The sequence below is a fragment of the Tupaia chinensis genome, unplaced genomic scaffold, assembly GCF_000334495.1.
Source record: "Tupaia chinensis unplaced genomic scaffold, TupChi_1.0 Scaffold000561_1, whole genome shotgun sequence".
NCBI classification, from domain to species: Eukaryota; Metazoa; Chordata; class Mammalia; order Scandentia; family Tupaiidae; genus Tupaia; species Tupaia belangeri.
In genome coordinates, this window is record NW_006160074.1 from 2,209,913 (window position 1) to 2,229,148 (window position 19,236).

The following is a 19,236-nucleotide window of genomic DNA, read 5'->3' on the forward strand; positions in this document are numbered from 1 at the left end:
TTGCTATAGGGTGCATGTGTTCGCCAGAAAGACAGAAACAGAAAGCGAGAAATCACCCCCCAGGGAGGATGCCCACACTGCAATCCCTTCTCCTCCATTCTCCTCTCGGGATCTTGGGCACGCACACACACGTGCCCAGCGTGGGTTTAAGCCACTGGGTCTGGTACTCGAACTGTGGTCGACTACATGGGAGTCCAGCGACACAGCCATTACGCCAACTGCTGGTCCCCATATCCACATTTTTAGTTCACCCCCACTTCCGGCCCTTTACCTCCCTGTTCTGGGCCACCTCCTCTCAGTCATCTGTGGGCTTACTCTTTCTCTGCCCAATCCTAATGCAAATACTTTTCTTCCCAATATCCTCACTCTTCCTGGGAACTCCCGTCCATTCCATGGCTTGAAAGACCACCTGGTGTATTGAAGACTTCCACACTCCTATCTAAGGGCCGGAGACACTTCCCGAATCCCAGAATCCCAGTGAACTGCCTGCTGGACATCCCTCCCTACTTGGCCATCTCACGAGCAGTTCAATTCATCAATTTCTTCCTCCAATTGCTTTTCTCTCTTATAATCACCACAGTAAATCACTGCTTCTCGAATGAACTTCAGAACCATTCTTCATACTTCCTGCCCCAGCTCCACTTCCTAAATACTTCTCAAGTTGTCCACTTATTTTTCGCTTCACTAGTATATGTTTGATGTAGTGAAACTGATTTTAAAAAACAACTGTGGTTTAAAATATGGGGTCTGCCTTGCCTAAGTTCAAATCTTAGTTCTACCCCTTACTAGATGTGTAACCACAGGCAACAAACCTGATCTCTCTAAGCCAGTATTTTCCAAACTTTTAAAACTGTGACTCTGTGGGCAAAACCTGTCCTCCTTCTGCTTAGAGCCTGACCTTCAGTTACCACTCTGGTTCTGTTCCCCTGGAAACCTGATAAGGGTAAGAATGTCAACTATGTTACCAGGCAACGCTGCTTATGATAAAAATGACCCTTATTGCTAAATCAAATCTGGATGGGAAAACTATGAATACTTGACAGGACACCCTGCTTTGGGCTTCCCTAAGTGGGGTGACTCTTGTAAGTTGGGCACGTCCATCGTGGGCACCTTGAAAGCCACACTGATGGAACTGTGGCAAGCTGTATGGATGCCTGTGGGGATCAGGAGTCTATGCCAAGGCAGCTGCCACCATCCTGGATACAGATCTTATTTCTTTGCACTTGAGCTATCCCTGGACAGAGACAGGCGCTGCGGAAGAGGCGCTGCAGGGAGTCCCACTGAAGGAAACCGCCTGATGCTGTCTTGCTGGCAAGCTGCAGTTCACGTCGTTCCAAGTAGACGGGTGCCAAGAGCAGCCCATGAGGACCTTGTGAGTCTGAAAGTTTAGCTGAACTTACAGCAACTCTGTGGTGGCTGCTACTGACCCACAGCAGGAGACAGGCTTTACACTGTAGTCAGTGCACACGTACTCACATATATCTGAACATGCGTAAAACAACGCTTCGTGAAATAGAGTACATAGCAGGTATTCTCATATTTCCGATTCTGTTCTGTTCATTTTATTTAAAAACTTGATGAAAGGCACAGCAGTAGCACAACACTCCATGATGCTGAAGCCACGTGGAGGGTTCTGGGTTTGCGGCCCGAGATCTCCCTCTGCACACTAAGTGCACATGGCCCTGGCTGGCTGAGGCTGGGGGGGGACTGCTGAACAGGGATCCTGTCGGGGGTGCCTGTCTCTCTCTCTCATGAAAGAAAGAAACAAAAACCTTAAAAAATTACTTTGGTTACAATCTACTAAATTATTTCATGGTCTATTAAAGGGCTATAATTCACTATTTCAAAAATTGAGATAAACCTTAGATTCCTGCCTGAAAAAGAATAATACCAACTTTCCTAAGAATGTTGTGAGAATACACAACCCATGTAAAGTGCCCAGAACAGAAGCAAGAGTCTCTAAACATCAGCTGGTGTCATTATTTTATTAATTTTTTGGGGGAAAGATTATTGCTATAGGGCACATGTGCTCACCGGAGAGAGAGAGAGGAGAGAAAGAAAAAGAGAAATCACACCCCCAGCGGGGATGGCCACACTGTCATCCCCTCCCCCCATTCTCCTCTCAGAATTTTGGGTGCACATGCACATGTGCCCGGCCTGAGTAATGAGCTGCTGGGTCCAGGACTTGAACCACAGTTGGCCATGTGGGAGTTCAGTGTCTCAACCACTGTGCCACCTGCTGGGCCCTATTGTCATTACTGACAATGTCCTAATTGTTGTTGTTGCTCAGTCTTGACCATCTCTATTCTATTCTCTGTTCAGTGGCAAGAATTTTCTACAAGATAAATCTGATCATGTTTAATTACTTGCTTGAAAGTGCTTTAATGGGGCTGGTATTGTCCTGGAACCCCTTTTCTTCCCAATGTCCTCACTCTTCCTGAGAACTCCCTTCCATTCCATGGCTTCGAAGTGTGTACTGACGACCTTCCCACTTTCTTCACACAAAGAATGCAGTGTGTAAGTGGTGGGTGTAGAAAGCCAGCTCCCACATGACCAATAGCAGTTTGAGTCCCAGCCCTGATGGCTTGAGAAACAGGCCAACAGGGAACCAGCAGTTAGCGTAATGGCTATGTCGCGGGACTCCCACGTAGTCGACCGCGGTTCGTGTCCCGGACCCGGTGGCTTAAACCTCACGCCGGGTGCGTGTGCGTGCGTGCCCAAGATCCCGAGAGGAGAATGGAGGAGAAGGGATTGCGGCGTGACCATCCCCCCTGGGGGGTGATTTCTCGCTTTCTGTCTCTATGTCTCTCTCTCTGTCTGTCTGGCGAGCGCACGCGCCCTACAGTGAAAATCTCTCCAAAAAAAAAAAAAGAAACAGGCCAACACATGTGTGTGAGAGCATGTGCACGTGCACGCTCAGAATCCTGACAGGACAGAGACATGGAGGAAAACAGAGAGCAGTGTGGCCGTACCCCACTGGGAGATGCTTTCCTCTCTCTTTCTGGTGAGCACATGAGCCCTTTGGCAATTAAAAAAAACTAAAAATTAAAAATTAAAAAAGACCAGTCCTTGGTCCAAAAAAGACTTAGTGGTTAAGGGAGCCAGATCCCACATGGCCAACAACGCGGTTCAAACGCTGGCCCTGGCAGCTTGAAATCCACACGAGGCAAGTGTGCACGTATGCCCAACATTTCTACGGGATCGAGAGACAGAAGGGGTGGCCACGTCCTATCTGAGGGTGCTTTCTTCCTCCCCCTCATCTTCTCTCCTGCCTGTCTCTCTCTGGAGAGCACACATCCCCTTCTGGTAAAAAAAAATTAGAGGAAAATAGGGGGAGAGGGAAAAAAAGGTGCTTTAATGGATCCCGTGTGTGGATAAGGCCCCGGTTCCAGCCACAGCGACTCTCCAGCCTCCTCTCTGACTCTGGCCTGAGCCAGTCACACGGCCCTGTGCGCGACCACAGAAAACCTGTAGTTCCCAAATGTACACAGCTCTCTCCACCCAGACATTTCCTCTGCCCTCTGCCTGAGGCATTTTTATTCTTCCTCCAAAGCTATGCCGGGTCTCAGACTGAGTGTCAGCTCACTCTCAAGGAAACCTTGGAAAAAAACTCTCATACGCTTAAAACCTAGCTGGGTGTCCATCCCACAAGTCCGACTACCCTGCATTTCCCATAAGGGGCGTTATAATCGTCTGTGGTTGTGTCCGAAGTTTCTCTGAGGACAGAGAACGGTTTGTTGTGAAGCACACATATCCAGTACTTTGCTGCCGAAGTGTGTCTTAAGGGTTATCTGGTAAATGACTGAGATGATCTTATCTCGTTGGCACTGCCATCTCATCCCCAGAGGCTATCAGGAAGTCACTCATGCCACCGACCACAGAACGCCTTTCCCTTCTCTCTCTGTTTAAAACCTAGGGTCTCAGACAGGATCTCGCAGCCTTTCTACCAGGCAGGCTGACACCCCTCAAGGAGCAGACTGGTGTAATCCTGACAGTCGGACTGAGAATGGTGAGGGTCCATCTAATTGGTGGAGGAACATTCTTGGGAGAATATGAGCAAGCAGATTTTGCCTGGGCCTAAGGAGAAAGTCCCCTATCCAGGCCTCCAGCCCAAACCTTTATAAGGAAGGCTTTGTGTTTAAGCACCGATGCACCATACCATTCATTTCCAGAGGAAAACCAAGTGGTTTCTACTGCTTAGTAGATGTTGCCATTCCTACTCTTTTTGGCAACTGTATTGTTTCTCTACTGCTAGGCACTTTTGGCTAAATTCTTCTAGTCTGTTGACATTCTGAGGTCTGTAACAATGTTATAAAATTGTTTCACATTTAGGAAATTTTTCTTTTCTTTCACTTCCCTCTGCCTTGATCACCCTGCGAATAAACCATGAGGATATAATAAGGTTAAAAATCGGGTTTCAAGGGAACCAGCAGTTAGCGTAATGGCTATGTTGCTGGACTCCCACGTAGTCGACCGCGGTTCGTGTCCTGGACCCGGTGGCTTAAAACTCACGCCGGGCGCATGTGCGTGCCCAAGATCTCGAGAGGAGAATGGAGGAGAAGGGATTGCGGCGTGACCATCCCCCCTGGGGGGTGATTTCTCGCTTTCTGTCTCTATGTCTCTCTCTGTCTGTCTGGCGAGCGCACACGCCCTACAGTGAAAATCTCTCCAAAAAAAAAAAAAAATTGGGTTTCAAAATTTCTAGCTATGTGGGATCTGTAATAAATACAGTTGAACTGACAAGCCCCATTACAGGCTGCTAGAAAGGCCCCTGGAGGAGTCTTTCCCCATCTAACCTCTTCCTGGACTTGTCACTGGTTCACTCACCTGTGGAAGGAAGTTTGGACGCGGAGTGAGTCTAGGAGGGGGTATAAACTGTGGTACTTTGATGGGCTGAGGAGGTGTTGCTTGAACCTGCTAAAAAACAGTAAAGATAAACCAGAGAGAATAATCAATAGCAAAGCTAGGCATTCTTTAACTATTTTTAGCATCACTATTCTCTAAACCTGACAATATTTTCTACAAGCTTACACTGTAGAGTGAACTAACACTTCATTAGGAAACCTCTTCCCCCCCACGTGCTTTACCCTGTAGAGTGGATTAAGCACACTTCTTTCTCGTTGTGCATCTCGTGTAGAACACAGAAGGCTCAGCAATCTTACACAATTCCCTCAGACACAGGAGAACTCTTTCACTTAAATATTTGAAGTCAAGACCAGATCCAAAGTAAAATCAAACTTGTTGCCTGGCCAAATGGGCTTTTTCCAGATAGAAGAGCTTTATCTACTGGTGAATGGCTTTATTCCTATAGAGAATTTTCTGACTCTCCACATCTGGCGGAGAGATCTGGTTGCTTCTCTAAGGATTCCTGGGTAAGTGGTGAAGTTTCACTTTATTGCTCTCCAGCTTCATTCATCACTGGTCCTCATTTAAAAGCCATGAAGTGCTTTTAGTTGCCACTTTAAGAAGGGACTTTCACACCAAAATTTGGCTTAATTTCCCCAAAGCTTCTAAGAACATAAATTTTTTTTGGGGGGGGGCGGATTTTTGCCATACAGTATCCGTGCTCGCCAGAGAGACAGAGAGAGAGAACATGAGAAATCATCCCCCGGGGGGATGACCACACTGCAATCCCTTCTCCTCCATTCTCTTCTTGGGATTTTGGACTTGCACACACAAATGCCTAGTGTGAGTTTCAAGTTACCTGTTTTGGCACTTGAACCACAGTTCGCCAGGTGGGAGTTCAGCACCTTAACCACCATGCCACCTGCTGGTTCTAGGACATAAGTTTTCTTTTTTATTTTCATTTCTTTCTTTCTTTCTTTTTTTCAGAACATCAGTTTTCTTTTTTTTTTTTTTTAATTTTTAAATTTTTTTCTGGAGAGGTTTTTGCTATAGGGCGCGTGCACTCGCCAGAAAGAAAGCAAGAAATTGCCCCCTGGCGGGGGATGGCCACACTGCAATCCCTTCTCCTCCATTCTCCTCTCAGGATCTTGGGCACGCATACACACGTGCCCAGTGTGAGTTTAAGCCACCGGGTCCGGACTCGAACTGTGGTTGACTACATGGGAGTCCAGTGACACAACCATTATGCCAACTGCTGGTCTCTGGAACATCAGTTTTCTAAATGTCTCAACCCCAAGAAACTCATAAACAATTCTCACCCAAATACTTCCTCCTTCAAGGGATCCTTTATTTTCTAAAAGAACTTGGGATAATGACACTGTTAATTTGTGTTTCTTTAATATTTTTAAAGTGTCCCAACCAATTCCAGTACTTCCTGGATATGATCAAATTAAAAAGACAGTAAACTAAAAGTTTTCCCCAAGCAACAATGCAGCGCAAGAGAGTTTAAACCCTCAAGTTTCACAGGGAGAACTGTGGATGGGATGGGGAGAAAGACGCATGACACAGTTAACGCCTCTGTGAGGAGCACAGACCTCCCTCCCCCAGATCAGGTCACCCTCTGCCCTCGGTTACTGCACGGAGCTCTGTCCTTGGTGTCAGGACACTACTACGGCTATCCGAGCAGACAGAAGGAATGCCACATCCTCTGTCAGCCCCAAGGGGACGTTGGGATGCCAGAATAATAGCGGAAACTGAGAAGTCCAGCAGGGGCCGAATATGGACACCCTCTAGAAATGCAAAACCTGAACCCTCTCGTGTGGGCGCACAGGGGAGCAGCTGCTGGCTTACCAGAGTGACTGTGTTTTTTGCCACAATTTGGACAGCCTCTGCCCCAGGCCCAGTGACCTTGCTAGACGTCTGCAGGTTGACTGGTGTGTTCTGCACGTCAGTGCTGAGCACAGCCTTCTGACTGTTGATGGCGGTCACCATAGCAATGGTAGGTCTCTGGCCCACAACAGAGGCAGGCATGGTTGCCGTTGCTGCTTTCAAGACGAGAGGTAGTGTCTTTGTGGTAATCATAGAAGCTGTAGTTACAGTCTTCTAGGAAACATGGAGAACAGGTATTAGGACACTGCAGTGTGATCCTGCTGCAGAATATGCTGCTGGGCACCAGAGGAAAACAAAGCAATCATTCTCGTCACCAGTCAGGTTTCACTGTGTAGTATCACTTCTGTGGACATGGAGCGCGTTCCTACTACGGGGAAAGGCGATCTAGTTTGCTGGAGTTCTCAAATTAGCAAGTTCACTGCAGACTAACATGGGCACAGGGTTGTCAAATACTTTCTGGTTGGCTTTACAGACACAGAAGATGAAGGCAGTTATTTCTTCTGGTTTTTCTAATTCTTTGCTTGCTCTCAATTCATGTACACGTTGCAAGTCAGTGTGGGACACACCATCTCTATCCGTAATTGCTACAATGTCACCACTATGAAAGCCATCATCTATTTCTGGTTGTTTGCCTCTGGTGACACAAAGCCTGCAGAAAAGGACAGGGTCTTTTCATTTTTGAGTGTCACACTAGAGAGGAGGAAGGCAAACGCACGCGAGGATTAACATAGCGGCTGCCTCAGAGGCAGTACATCCAAGCTCCAGATAATGAAACACATTAACCAACTAGTATAGTAAATACCAGTTCCTGATACCACAGGGATATGACTCACTACCTACACTCCTTTCTCTGGAGAACTGCTGCAGAAGTGATCAAAGATGCAGTGAAACGTGACAAGGTGGAAACAAACACCTGAGTTTCAAAAAGGCTGAGATCAGAGAGGAAACCGAGGAGAGGACGTGACTGATGCTCCGTGAGTGCTACTGCAGCTTTGAAGACGGACTTTTCCAGACTTCTTACTAGAATAATTAGAGAAGTCACTCACAAAACAAAAAAGCATAAGCAACCTCATTACACGGCATCTACATCTATCCGGAGCTACTAGTCGCTCAAGACGGAGACATTTCAAACACGTGAAAACTGATCTGGCCTGACTCATGGGTTCTGAAGTGGACACTGCCCCGCCATTTTCCTCTTACTCTGTATTTACGCAGCACACCTGATAGCTACTAGCCACATGCGGCTATTTTAATTCAAATTAATTAAAATTAAATCAAAACATCGTTCCTCAGGCCAGCAGGTGGTAATGGTGGTTCAGGCAGATGGATTCCCACATGGCCAACTGTGTTCGAGTGCCAGACCTGGTTGGTGGCTTGAAAATCATGCCGGGCACATGTGCCTGTGTGCCCAAGATGCTGTAAGGGGCCTGGAGGGGAAGGGATTGCACCTGGCTACCCCTCCTAGAGGGTGAGTTCTCACTTTCCTTCTCTATATCTCCCTGTCTCCCTCTCTGGTGAGCGTACACATCCTATGGCAAAAACCTTAAAAAAAAAAAAAATCACTCCTCAGTTGCATTAACCCCATTTCAAGTGTTCAAAAGCCCCACGTGGCTAGTGGTTACCAAACTGGACAGAGATAAAGAACATTTCCAATAATGCAGAAAGCTCTATTGGACAGCTCTACTCTGGACCTGCGAAAAGTACCCCATCTTCCCGAAACACATCTGGACAACTTCCCTTGCGAAGCTCTATTTCAGTGCATGTGTATTGTTTGTTTTGAGGTAATTATTTATTTCTATATTCTGCCTGCACATACATACAGATAATCTTTAACAGTTTTTTTCTTTTAATAAAAAAAAAACAACAACTTCATGTGCCTCATCCATACCATCATAACCCAATGGTAACCTTTATTAATGCCTGTAATTACAATCACCCAAATCTATTGTTTCTTCTTCTTCGAGGCAACAACACAGTGGTGGCTTATTCTCTTTGCTACTGTCTCCTCTGGTACAAAATAGAAGTCAAAGGAGAAAGCTGGTATGTCTTTGGGGGTAGCGGGCCATCTACTTTCTCTCAGTGATGAAAACCAAATAAAAGCGAAAAACTATTAATCATTGGAAATGTCACAGGAGTACAGTGGCAAGGACTGACTATTACCACGATTACAGATTTTCCTTCCTTTTTTCCCCTTTTGTTTTTAAAATCGCATGCACCTGGCATATTTTTCCAAGCTGATGGACCCAGGACTCAGATCATGGTCGGCCATGTGGGATCAGGCTTCCTCCGTTAGCACCTAACTCCTGACCACCTAGTGTTTTTTTTTAACACAGTGTGGTAGGAACGCTATCTTTCAGTTTAAAATATTTAAATAAAAAGAACTTTTGGGGCCAGCCAGGTGGTGTGGTGGTTAAAGTGGCTGGATCCCACATGGCCAAGTGCATGGTTCGAATCCTGGACCTGGCAGCTGGAACAGTACATAATGCGTGTGTGTGCGCACTCGCATCCCAAATCCCAAGAAGAAAATGAAGGAGAAGGGACAGCAGCACGGTCATCCTCCATTGGGAGTGACTTCTCACTTTCTCTTTCTCTCTCCGTGAAGTGCACATCCCGTACAGTAAACTTAAAAAGCTTTTGGAGTGGGAAGAAGTCACAATGGCGTTCACTCCTAGTGCTACCCCAGGCAGCAGAAGTACAGCTCTAGGACAGAACTCAGTGACGCAGATTTTAAAACCGTTCTGTGCTGTAGGCCAGCCAGTGCCAGGGTTTAGGCATCTGGATCCCATGTAGCACCCGTGGGGTCCACATCCTGGGCCCAGGCAGCTTGAAGAAGACTTGAGGCTGGATTTTGGGCATGCATGCATACATAGAAGAGAGTGGAGAAGAAGGGAGTGAGGCGTGGCCAGCCCCCTGGGGGTGCTTTCTCACTTTCTCTCTCCTTCCCATTTTCTCTTTCCCCCAGCAAGTACATGCCCTATAGCAAATTAAAAAAAAAAAAAAAAAAAAAAAGTTCTCTGTTGTTACTCCTTAAAAAGAGGTCAATTTCGGATTACTCAATATTGATAGTCATCTACCTGAACCAAAGGGGTCCTCGTTTCAAACATCCTTGGTTCAGGTAAATCATTATCAATATTTTGAATAATCCTAAATGGATGAATATACAAAATACAAATAAAACCTCAAGCTCACCTGAATTATATATTTACCATTAACGCAACACTTACAAATACTGAAATCAGAAAAGTTTGTTTGCATCTGAGGTTAGCATTTTTATTCTACGTTACAGATATTTAGTTGTGGCTGATTCTACTCATTTTAGCATCTACATAACTCTACATAATTTACAGGTACATGCTAATGCTACATGCCCCAGTGAAAACTGACTGAAGAGTATATTTACTGATGACTTGCTGATGCGTCAAGACCTAGGTGCTGCTTAGATGTCTACTCCTGCTCTGGTGTTATTCTATCCTAACAGCAGGAGACAGACCCCAAACTCCTGGAATGTTAAAATTTAGTTGGTAAAGGGAATCTAAAACTTTGAAATCCAAGCCTAGTGGAAATGTCTGAACTGTTTTGACAGGAGGAAGGAAAGACACAGAGGGGAAAGGTAGCCAGTAACAAGGACAGTCATTGTACAGATGCTGCGATAGTTCTCGGCTAGTTAAATGCTGTCCAGTACGATCCCCTTTAAGAAGAGGTAGCCATTACACCACAGGCTCATGAGGAGTTCTTTAATTCTGACAAAACTCAAATTATGTGAGCTAGAAGTTAATGCAGAAATACTTGGTAAGTGACATTAACAACAAAATCCTTTTTTTTTTTTGCTAAGTTATTATTGTTTACTTGCAAAGTATGAGGTAGAGATTTAAAGCACAGGGACTCCACTGTAAAATCAGAACTCAGGGATTACAGCTATGGGCTCTAATTAACCTGCACATCTATTTAAAATATTTGGTTTAATTTTGAATGAAAAACCACTGTTTAACAACCAACCGAAAATAGAACACACAGCCCACATTTTGTCTATAAGGGCTTATTTTCTGTTTGCTTTTTATTAACTGAACTCTTCACACACCGCACTGTGTCATTTAAAATGAGAGGGCTATGCCTCCAGGTTGACGGTATGCCTGTATCCAATTGTTCTGTCTTTCACTTTTTCTGTAGACTGGAAACACACGAGTTGCAGTTAACTAAATAAAGGGGATTGCCCTTCCCTTTCCTCTCAAAAGACTTGCCCATTGCGTCCTCTGTGCTAGGTACACGCTCACCACCCAAGCTGTAACAGAAACTTTCTTTTCCTAGCATCGCCCTGCCCACTCTGACTGCTACTTAGGAGCAAGGAGTGACTCCTATGAAATACAGCTGTGTTACCCTCCCATTCATCCTTGCCCTCAACAACCTCTAATACATTCCTTCTGGCCGCCAAAACCCTCAGAAGTTTTGGCTTGCATTAGAGGGCTCCTGCAAGCCTGCCCCTTCCTACCTTGCAGCCTCGTCTCCCTCCGCCCTTCCACAGACTCCACACTCTGCCCCGCTACCTGCTACTCCCAGGCGCAGATTTACCTTTTGACTCCATACCTCTGTTCATGCTATTCTCTGCAGCTGCAATGCTCTTCTTCTCTGCACCATCACTAAAGTCCCATTCACCTACCAAAGCCTTGCTCGAATGCTACCTCCTCTGAGAAGCACTTTCTGATTCCTCCGTCCTCTGGTATTTTCATAGCCCTTTACTGATGCTTCTACTCTTGTGAGCAGTTTTTATTTTCCTCTCCCTGAGTAAAAAAAATTTTTTTTTTCAATTCTTGAAAACAGAACTGGGTGCAGTGAGGTACCTGCCAGCTACCTAGGAGGCCGAGGTGGGAGTACTGCGGCTTAGTGAGACCGTCTTAAAGAAATAGCACGCACTGGGCCTGCTGTGGCACAGGCGCACGGGCACAGGGGCACAGGGGCAGTGGCTGCTCAAGCAGCGCTGGATCCAGGCAGGTCGTGGGTTAGAGCTGCCAGTCGACCACACCCCAGGTGCATGCAGCTGTGAGCCTCTTCTGCCAGAAAGGCTGGGAGTAGATCACGACATGATGCCCTGCTGAAGTGCTTGTCTTTCTCTGTCACTTACTCTCATGAAAGAAAAAAACTAGAAACACACACCACTACACACACACACGTATTTTTTAAAAAAGAAGAAAGCAATCCTATAAGCAATTTTTCAGAAGTGATAAAAGTCCTAGTCAGGGGTTTTAAAAATCAGCTTTGAATGCCCAATAATCCCAATAACATCCAGGAGGCGGCGAGGTGAAATAACGATGTCTGCTGCTCTAGCTCGCATCTACGGCAGGGGCCTCCCCCTCTGGACTTAGGCCATGCTGGCACTTCTCTTTTGGAATAGTGGATACCAGGAGTGAATGGGTAGGATTTTTTAGCCAGAACATCTAAGTTCCAACCTTAATCCTACCACATACTACCGATATGATTTTGGGTGAATTACTTAACCTCTCTGTGCTTAATTTTCTCTTCTAAAAACATACAGATGATAATACTTTCCTCAGGCTAGCAGGTGGCATGGACATTAAGATGCCAGATCCCACATGGCCAACTGCATGGTTTGAGTCCTGGGTCTGGCAGCTTGAAAAACACGCTCCAAAGGAGGAAGAAATGGAGGAGAAGTGATTGTAGTATGACTGTCCCTCATGGGGCCCGGATTCAAACTGTAGTCCGTCACGTGGGATCTGGCTCTCCTTAATCATCAGGCTACGGGGTCACCTCTAGTAACTTCTATTAAGTGTTAACTAACTTTAAAATTTTCACAAAGAATTCATTCTTCACTTGCAAAATATTGTATATAAACCAGCCCAATGTCCACAAATAGTGAATGAACAAATAAACTAAAATATTTTAAAAATACTTATTCATCTTTTAAGAGAGAGAGAGAGAAAGTACCCTTAAGAGACTCTCACAGTGTAGTCCCTCCCCAACTTTCCAGCCAGCCGGGACTCAAGCATGCACACCTACTGTGCGCAGGCTGACTCCGGAACTGAACCTCGACCCTCCATACCGCTTCCAGCTTTGTGCAGCACTGCACTACCGCTGCACCACTGAGGCTGGGTCTTGAACCTTTTCATTTTTTTAAAAAGAATTTTTAAAATTTTAACTTTATTTATTTTAATGTGACCAGAGAGGTACAGAGAGAGAGAGAGAGGCGGGGGGGGGGGCAGAGAAAGTGAGAAAGCAAGTCGCCAGGTCCGGGACTCGAACTGCGGTTGGCCATGTGGGAGTCCAGCACCCTTAACCACTATGCCACCTGCTGGCCCCTTGAACCTTTTTCTTTACATAAAGAGATATAGTGAAGACTCACTTTGGTGGATGAGAGGTGCCTATACTTAGGCTTCAGAAGGTCCCAAAGTCCTTGAAACATGCAAACACAAGAGTGCTAAATGTGAATATTTTTCTGAGGAAGGATCTGTAAACTTTAAACTGCATCATTTTCTTCCCACAAGTGTTACTTGCACTTTATTTTTAAAAGGTTATTTTCCCCTCCCATTTGAGAAAAAGGGAGAGGAAGGGAGGGAGGGAGGGAGAGAGAGAGAGAGAGAGAGAGAGAGAGAGAGAAAGAGTCTCAATGCCACATCACGCCAACCTTCAGCCAGCCCTGGATCATAGGCAAGTACAGGCTGATGTACTCAGGGAGGCCTCTAGACGAACGGGAACCTTTCCCTGTGGGATTGCCTTGTAGTGCATCTTATTTTTTTGGTTTTTACCATAGGGCTCATGCTCTCTCCACAGATAAACAGTGAAAGGGAAAGTAAGAAATCATCCCTCAGGGAGGATGGCCACACCTTAGTCCCTTCTCTTGGGATTTTGGGCAGATGTGTACATACACCTGGTGTGATTCTCAAGCTATTGGGTCCAGGACTCCGACTATGCAGCTGGCCATGTGGGATCTGGCATCTTAACCTCCATGCCGCCTGCTGGCCTATCTTTATTATTATTCTATTTTAGAGAAAGATGTTTACTACAGGGCACGTGCACTTGCTGAAGAGACAGAGACAGAAAATGAGAAATCACCCCCCTGGGGGAATGGCCACACTGCAATCCCTTCTCCTCTATTCACCTCTCCAGATCTTGGGCACGTATGCACACATGCCTGGCATGAGTTTCAAGCCTTCGGGTTCCGGACTTGAACTGCGGTCAACTACATGGGAGTCCAGTGACGTAACCATTACCTCATCTGGTGGTCCCAGTACATCTTTGTCTTAACTGCCAGAGGATATGTGCACTTGCCAGAGAAAGAGGCAGAGCCCGCAAGCACGCACCCAATGGGGTATGGTCACAGTACAATTCTTGTTCCTCCTCATCCCATCAGGATTTTGGACACGCACATGCAACTGGTGCATTTTTCAAGCCACTGGGGCCAGGATTTGGCTTTCTCTACACCTCGCACTTCTCTGCCGTGCTGTGGGGTTGGTCCCCAAGAGTTTTTACAGGGTCTGTGACCTGTAAGGATCAAGAACCACTGCTCTATAGTCTCTTCTTTAAAGATATGTCCATGTTACATGTAAGTGTGTGGAGATGAAGCCTGAATAGTTTTCTTAATTGAATGTCCTTTCCAAACATGCCCTTTTTGTTATCTTGGCTGTCTCACTCTCCTTGCACTATATCCTAGTTTAAATGCCCTTTCCAGTAAAAACATTTGCACAGCTATACCAAGCCAGAATATTATTAATCTCCCACTTCTTACTTCTAGTCTTGACCGCTACCTTCCACTTCAGACTTCTACCAGTGCACTAGAACAGACTCATGTTTTCATGAATATGGACTTAAAGACGAGTATTTTATTTCTATGAATAATGGAAACATATCACTCTTCTGAATGCTTCTCTCTACCCGGTCCCAAGAGCATAGTTCCTGGAATAGCTCCACGCCTAACTGCTAAGAGTTCCAGAAAAGCAATTCCAGAAGAGATCAAGTCACACAACTTGTAGAGCAAGTGTGAATAACTGCCTCCGAAAATCAAAAATAAGACCAACTCTGCTGTGAGGCACAGAAGCGATTTTGGTCACAGAATGACTTCTTGGACAGGTGGAGACTCATTTCACTTTTGCGTCTTCGGAATGTTCTTCCCTTCTGTCAATGCATTTCGAGTGATTCTTGTCTGGACAACAGTATAGAAAAGTGATCTAAGTAACTTCTGTTTAATGCTCGTTGCGCTCAGCATAGCCTGGAACCAAGACCCCTTCTACGTGACCAATAACCAGTCAGTCGACAACATGGAGCCTGCAAGGTCCCCCCACACTTTTACCTGTGAAGCAGTCAAGCTGGGAGAGGGTGCGGCCGCCTGCTGGGCGTGGTGGTGGTGGTACTGCGGCTGTTGCTGCAGCTGCTGGAGTGGTTGCTGCTGTGCTGTTTGTAGTTTGTTTTCAGACTGTGGCAATGGCTGTATTTGGAACTTATCAGGTTGTTCTTGCTTTACTATCAGGTTCTTCCGCAGCTGTTCAACTACTCTTTTCTACCAGATGAAGATAAAAAGAAATAATGTTTATCAGAATACTATTCAATCAGCTACACAGAAAGAGATAGCAATTATACTCCTCGGACAGCATTTCTGTCACTAGCTCCATCTATAATCTGTTCTCCCTGTAGTTCAGAGTCTACACATAAGGAGGTCAAAGCATTTAACAGACCTTATCATTAATATGAAATCAATGACATAAGAAATGCTTTATATGGGGGGACCAGCAGTTAGCGTAATGGCTCTGTCGCTGGACTCCCACGTAGTTGACTACGGTTCGCGTTCTGGACCCGGTGGCTTAAAACTCATGCCGGGCGCGTGTGTGTGCATGCCCAAGATCCCGAGAGGAGAATGGAGGAGAAGGGATTGCGGCGTGGCCATCCCCTCTGGGGGGTGATTTCTCGCTTTCTGTCTCTCTGTCTATCTCTGTCTGTCTGGCGAGCGCACGTGCCCTATAGCAAAAACCTCTAAAAAAATGCTTTATATGTAAAAGAAAAAACAAGGCCCATGGAGGTCTGGTAGCAGAGCTCCAATTTTTTGACTGTAATATCGGTGTGTGAGGACAGAGCGGCGACTCTACAGACTTGTAAAGTGTGCAGCTCTGGAGCCAGGCTGCTCGTTTCCAAGTTCAGTTTTGTTATTTATGCCATGTAACACTGGGCAAGTCTTAACTTCTCTGTGCTTCAGTGTCCTAGTCTGTAAAATGACCAACAGCGCCCTTGGGATTCTTAGGAGCATCAAATGCACTAACATAAGTACAATACTCAGAACTGTGATTGACACATTGGTAAGCATCATTATCATTTTTTTTGTGTGTGTTTGATGACATAGAACCTGTCATACCAATTTTTATTAATGAAACAAACATTATTTCTCTATCCCAGTTTAAAACACTAAGATTTTAAACAAAGAAACCCTGATCCCAGCAATATGCAATACAGACAACAGCCACGCTACACTACTGAACTGTAGCCCTTAGAGGACCTCTTTGGTGGGACAGGATCTAGGGAAATGCACACATCTGTCTGGGCAGGGAGGGAGATCCAGCTACATGTGGTGAAAATTAAAGGCGAGGGTCCCTTGACTTTCTCTATCTTGTTCAAGTCCAAGAAGAATGTGTCTTAGGATACCTTTGCTACTATGATAACACATTTGAACAGAATGTAAACTGAGAGGGCGGGGACTTACTCTGTGCTCTAGACTCCTGAGTACATGTCCTCCGCCTGTCCCCGTGATGTGGACGGTGACGGGACTGAGAGCAAAGGGCTCAGAATACACAACAATCCTCTGGGGTCGGACCCGGGCTCTCTCTCCCGCCCCAGTGGCTGGAAGAAAGCGTCAGCTGCACTGCTCTTGTACATTTTCAAGTGAGTTCATCAGCTGAGGTGTGTCATATAGAAATAGATTGATATGTTCTGATATGGATTATGAACGGAGAAAAGGAGATGAATGGAGAGCTTTAAATAAAGGCTGAGTGAAAACACAGGGCCCAGGTAATTTTCAAATGCTTACTTAGGCCCTAACCTACTTCATCGCCCATACTCTCTAAAGAACTCAAACCTGAAGACGACTGGCTTAACATATTCAAACATTAAAATCTTTACAAAACAGATTTTTAAAACCGAGTCAATACAAAATACATTCTTGAGAAAACTTTTATACTTTTATTATTCCTTTTAGACAACAAAAATACCTCATGAAGGCCAATTTTTGAAAAAAAAAATCTGCTATTTGTTATACTTTGCTAATGTTGCCTCTTTGAGTAAATCTTTTTTTAAAAAAAAAAAGGATGCAGAGTCCAAAGTCTTTGCAGAAGCCGTCTGCAGAATAATAAAAATGCAAATTAATAAAATATCAAATGCTTATAAAAATTAACTTTCAAGTCTTCAAAATTCTATTTCTTACCTATAAAAGGCCCAGTAATTGAACCGCCGCAGTTTAGGAGAAAGGGGACTAACAGAAGTGGTGCTGCAGACAATTTGAATATCACATGGAGAGTTTATTGCGTGGTGACTGCCAGAACAGTCAGAGATTTTAAAATTAAATAATTATTTAGAGCTGCTTTCAGTCTCGCTCCCCACCAGACATCAAACGTTTCCACCAGCTACTAAAGTGCAGCATCAGCAGTCACAGAAAGGGACTCCAAGAACCCTTACAAAAAAACAGCTCAGATCCGGGAGGAGAGGAACCAGAAGGAAATAATACAACACAAAATGCCAAAAAATACACTTTGAACAAAAACAGCACAGGAAGCTAAATAATTACGATACCAGGCACAAAGGGAGAGGGTGTTTTTCTCCTCTCCAGCCATCCTTAGGAGAGACAGTGTGCTCCCCCACTCACGGCCTAGCTGGAGTAAACTAGAGGCGAAAGACAAAGCCCAGAGATACTACACGCACAGAAGGGAACAGTAGGGGAAAGGAGGGACGCAGGCTAGAGTTCTCTTGAGCCATACGGCTAGAGCGAGGTGACGGCCAATCAGGACCAGAGGCAGGAGAGTGGGAGTCAAGTGAGTCAACTGCATTCACAACTGTTCCTCCTCCAGGGCCTGCAACAAAGCCCGGAGGCTGGGGGTGCAGGGCAGAGAAATGAGATCAAAATACTTGCAAACGTATGTTAGTCCTTAAGAGGAAAGAGGGGAAAAAAAGAAAGAGAGCGTTCGGGGAAAAAAAAAAAGGGGGGGTGCGGGGGGGGGGGGGATTGGACACCGGTCAGGTCATACGCACTGGGCAGCTTCTGTTCAAAGACGGCTCTGGTGCCTCTGAGGAGAGCCTTACCCCTCACTCCTGGCTGTGTTCACCATGAGACTAGAAAGCCATGCGTGTGGCTGTGCGTGACCGTGGATGTCTATGAGACTCCCGAAAGATCAAGGTTTAGGGAAGCACGTGCACTTCCCTGTCACCTCCTGTCACCTAAGTGTTCATATACATGACCGCTGCTCGGAAGCCACCGTGGAAAGCCTGGCCAGCTGTGGCAGACGTGCGTCAGGCATGGAAGTCCTGCCTGCTCTTCTAAGGACCGGCGAATAAAGGAGCCAGCTGTGCCCTTTCGCTGGCCTTTCTGAGTCCACAGCCCATCTTGTTCTAGTTCCGTCTTGCGGCTCTAGCAAATGTGACTCAAGTAACTGGTGGGACCCTCACTGAAGTGAGTGCCAGTTCTGGGTGGCAGGAAGGGAATGCAGCAGTAGTTCTTCATAAATCGTGTGAAGTTCACAGTGACCCTATCCTCATCTCCACGGAGGTGAGCCTCTACTTTCACTCATGACGTCTGGTGGTCATGAATACAGGTTACACTGGCGTAAGCAATTCAATATTTTCGACTGTATTCATGTAAGGGCGATCTTTTTTTTTTTTTTTTAGAATTTTATTTAACTTTATTTATTTATCTAAATTTGACCAGTGAGGGACAGGGGCAGGGGAGGTCTGGGGGGAGTGTAAGAGCAAGCCGCCAGGTCTGGGACTCGAACCACTGTCAACCATGTGGGAGTCTAGCGCCCTTAACCACTATGCCACCTGCCAGCCCCATATAAGAGAGATCTTCAAATGTAGCTAATTATCTTGGAATCCTATCCTGATGTTTTGAGAAAAGGCTAAACTTCACAACTGGCCATTAATTTTTCATTAATAAGCTAATGTGGCTGACTCCATGGTTTGAGTCCCTGACCCAGTGGCTTGAAAAATATGCTTTGTGTACATGTACCTAAAATCTCAACAGGAGAATGGAGAAGGGACTGCAGTGTGGCCATCCCCCAGGCACACTCACACTCTCTCTCTAGTGAGTGCATTCACCCTATGACAAAAAAAAAAAAAACCTTTTATTTTTTTTGGAGAGGGTTTTGCTATAAGGCGCGTGCGCTCGCCAGCCAGACAGAGAGAAACAGAGAGACAGCGAGAAATCACCCCCCAGGGGGGATGGTCACGCTGCAATCCCTTCTCCTCCATTCTCCTCTCGGGATCTTGGGCACGCACGCACATGCACCCAGTGTGAGTTTAAGC

General features: G+C 45.8%; 1 protein-coding gene across 1 annotated transcript in view; it reads right to left on the reverse strand.

Moving 5' to 3' along the window:
- The window catches only part of PHF21A (PHD finger protein 21A), a 237,089-nt gene that overhangs the window by 49,865 nt on the left and 167,988 nt on the right, over positions 1 to 19,236 (reverse strand). Inside the window, 3 exon segments of the mRNA XM_027775405.1 lie at positions 4,828 to 4,917; positions 6,697 to 6,948; positions 15,032 to 15,238. Of these exon segments, the coding sequence (XP_027631206.1) occupies positions 4,828 to 4,917; positions 6,697 to 6,948; positions 15,032 to 15,238 (549 nt within the window).